Source organism: Capra hircus, chromosome 17 (genome assembly GCF_001704415.2).
Source record: "Capra hircus breed San Clemente chromosome 17, ASM170441v1, whole genome shotgun sequence".
In the NCBI taxonomy this organism is placed as follows: domain Eukaryota; kingdom Metazoa; phylum Chordata; class Mammalia; order Artiodactyla; family Bovidae; genus Capra; species Capra hircus.
The window spans coordinates 18,415,665-18,418,976 of record NC_030824.1 but is presented as its reverse complement, the minus strand read 5'-3'; the positions used below and the strand labels follow the sequence as shown (position 1 = coordinate 18,418,976).

General features: G+C 48.5%; 1 protein-coding gene across 1 annotated transcript; it reads left to right on the top strand.

The window, feature by feature from the left end:
* HCAR2 (hydroxycarboxylic acid receptor 2) lies at positions 1–2,162 on the top strand. Its single transcript, XM_005691387.3, has one exon. It carries the CDS (start codon positions 175–177, stop codon positions 1,264–1,266), a length of 1,092 nt encoding a protein of 363 aa, XP_005691444.1. The 5' UTR covers positions 1–174; the 3' UTR covers positions 1,267–2,162.

The following is a 3,312-nucleotide window of genomic DNA, read 5'->3' as shown; positions in this document are numbered from 1 at the left end:
TTTTTTTTCTTAAAGCGATTTCGTAGTTTCCTGGTAACCATTCAGTCATCTGTTTCAACACTCTGACATGACATAAAGGCGAGCGCTGAACCACAGGTTCGTCACTCAGACCTGCACTTCGTTCTCCGAGCCTTGACTAGGTGAGCTGCTCCCTGGCGCCAACGCGATTCACTCATGAACCCTCCCCAACTGCAGAATCATTTTCTGAAAATAGGAGAGAAGAACTGCTGCGTGTTCCGTGATGACTTCATTGCCAAAGTGCTGCCGCCGGTCGTGGGGCTGGAGTTCGTGTTCGGGCTCCTGGGCAATGGCCTTGCCCTGTGGATTTTCTGCTTCCACCTCAAGTCCTGGAAAGCCAGCCGGGTTTTCCTGTTCAACTTGGCCGTGGCTGACTTTCTCCTGATCATCTGCCTGCCGTTCCTGGCGGACAACTACGTGCGGAGGTGGGACTGGAAGTTTGGGGAGATCCCCTGCCGGCTCATGCTGTTCATGTTGGCCATGAACCGCCAGGGCAGCATCATTTTCCTCACTGTCGTGGCCGTGGATAGGTACTTCCGGGTGGTCCATCCCCACCATGCCCTGAACAAGATCTCCAATCGGACAGCGGGCATCATCTCCTGCCTCTTGTGGGGCATCACCATTGGCCTGACGGTCCACCTCCTGTACAGAACAAGGTTGATCGAGAATCAGGGTTCGAAACTATGCAGCAGCTTCAGCATCTGCGATGCCTTCCGCTGGCACGATGCCATGTTCCTCCTGGAGTTCTTCGTGCCCCTGGGCATCATCCTGTTCTGCTCAGTCAGAATCGTCTGGAGCCTACGGCAGCGGCAAATGAACAGACACGCCAAGATCAAGCGGGCTATCAACTTCATCATGGTGGTGGCCATTGTCTTCATCATCTGCTTCCTGCCCAGCGTGGCCGTACGCATACATATTTTCTGGCTCTTGCGCAAGGCTGGCACGGAAAACTGTGACATCTATCGTTCAGTGGACCTGGCGTTTTACATCACCCTCAGCTTCACCTACATGAACAGCATGCTGGACCCTTTGGTGTACTACTTCTCCAGCCCATCTTTCCCCAACTTCTTCTCCACCTTGATCAACCGCTGCCTGCAGAGGAAGGGGCCGGATGAGTTGGATAACAACCGCAGCACCAGCGCCGAGCTCACGGGGGATCTGAGCACTACCAAGAACGTTCCCGAGGCTTTGATGTCCAATCTCAGTGAGCCGCAGAGCCCCTCTTATCTGAATCCAGTCTCCAGTTAAAAAAGCCAAGCGGAGAAGGGAGAAGATCATCAAGGACCAGGATTTCTGGAGAAGCAGTTTGGCTGCTGCACGGAATAACAGAGCCTTGGTCTGTGGTTTCCCAGAACTTCCAGATTCGGAGAAGCAGATTTAGGGCATCGGTGTGACAGCGTGGGCTGCCTGCCTGTGGCGTGTCTCCACAGGAACCTTGGGGAATGGAGGATGAAGCTTCCAGGTGTCTAAGACTTCTGTTCAGTCTTGGACACTTGCAGAACTGAAGATGGCAAAACTGTCCACATTTCTGCTGCTGGAGTGTTGGAGCCACAGAGAGGCCCACTGGCACCTGGGACTCAACAGGCCTCTTCCTGTCACCTGCCTGAGACTTGTTTGGTTCTCAGCTCCTGGAGCAATATCTAGCTTCTTGTGGGCTCCCACTGGGATAAGGAAAGCTGTGATTGGAGGGGAATTATTGCATCTGAAGGGAGCCCGGGCATCATGAAACAAGCCAGGAGGTCACCTGGGTTCAGTGGAACCGATCCTTCTTTCAGCCATGATTTAGCAGAAACGGACCAGATAAAGAGATTCATGAGCTTCCGTTAGTATCTGAGTTTCCAGTGGTGGTAAGAAGGGGCTTTGCCCCAGGAGGATCTGAGCAGAACAGTGTTACTAAGCAAAAGGAAATGACATTTATGTTACAACCTGCAGCCAATCCATTCCTCTTCTGTTTACACTAATTTGAAGGTTGAGCAGTTAAAAAGGCTCCAGGGAGAAAGCAGCTTCCCATCTCCGTTTGCTTTTATCACTCAAAGGGAAATGCTGTCCTATGGTTAGAGGGGGGAGAGATTTTCTCCTGGTTCATTTGCTTGTGTTTCTGTTCTTATAAGAAATCTACCCCTTCAATAAACTTTGATATGAGACACATAGTCTGGTGTTGCATGTGTCCGGGTGATGGTTCACAGACATGGACTTCTTACTTAAGCGGAGACCTTTATGGGTGGTTAACTGTGCCCTGGAAGAAAAAAAAAATACCACATACTGTAAAGTGTAAGAAAGGGATGTGGAATCTGAGCCACAACATGAGGTAGTTAAGTCAAAAATTACATATGCGTTAGAACAAGGATAGGAAAGAGTTGGGAATAAATAAAAGTGATTTAATCTGGAAGGGCAATACAGACAGGATTGCAAGAGCACTTTGCTTTTATTTAGGGGGTGGTGAATACTGCTAATGGTATGGTGAATGCTGCTATTAGTATTTGTGTATCAAAAAAAGGAATCTGGCCAGGCTGGGATTTTTGCATAGGAGGGGGAAGAGAGACCTTCCTACAGAATGGTTTCAGTTCCCAAAGCTGGGAAGGAAAGGAGATGTACTGGTTTGAGGTGGTGATCAGTCCAAGTTTCTGTTACATGCTCATTTCCACTCATTGTTCATTAGCAAGATGAGGCTTGCTTTGACATAGTGACTTGGATGCCGATAAGGAAGGCAGATACTCAGACTCCTGGCCCCAGTGGAATGGCAGAAAAGGAAGAAAGATGGATATTTTGAGGTTCTGAAGTGTTTTCTGAGCAGTTTGCTTGTCTGATTTTTTAATTAACTCCTAGAGACTGAAAGTTAAAAGCAGAGATCATCTTTCTTAAAGAGGAAAAGACGATCAGAGAAGAGCTCAGAGGAAAGCAGGGATTCCGCCAGCCTCAGATGCATGAGTCAGCAGGGAACCCGTTTGTGAAACCCCTATTTGTTCAGAACAACTAACAACTCACATTTGTCCTTTTGTTCATTCATCCCATCAGCTTGATGCTGAAAGCTCAGTTTCTCTGTACACCAGTGCCAAATCAAATCTTGGAGACAGAGATTTGGGTGAGATAGAAAAGAATAGCTTTATTGTTTTGCCGGGCAAAGGGGGCTAAAAGCAGGCTAATGATTTCAAAACCATGTGTCCCTATTTGGGGAAGATAGTGAGAAGTTTTACAGTAATTGTTCAAAGAGGAGGACATGATCAGCTTGTGGACATTCTTCTGATGGGTTGGTGGTGAAGTAAGTGGGAGTCGGCACCATCAGCCTTCAAGCAT

Excerpts from the sequence above, each read along its gene's own strand:
- HCAR2 (XM_005691387.3), top strand. The coding sequence starts at position 175 with ATGAACCCTCCCCAACTGCAGAATCATTTTCTGAAAATAGGAGAGAAG.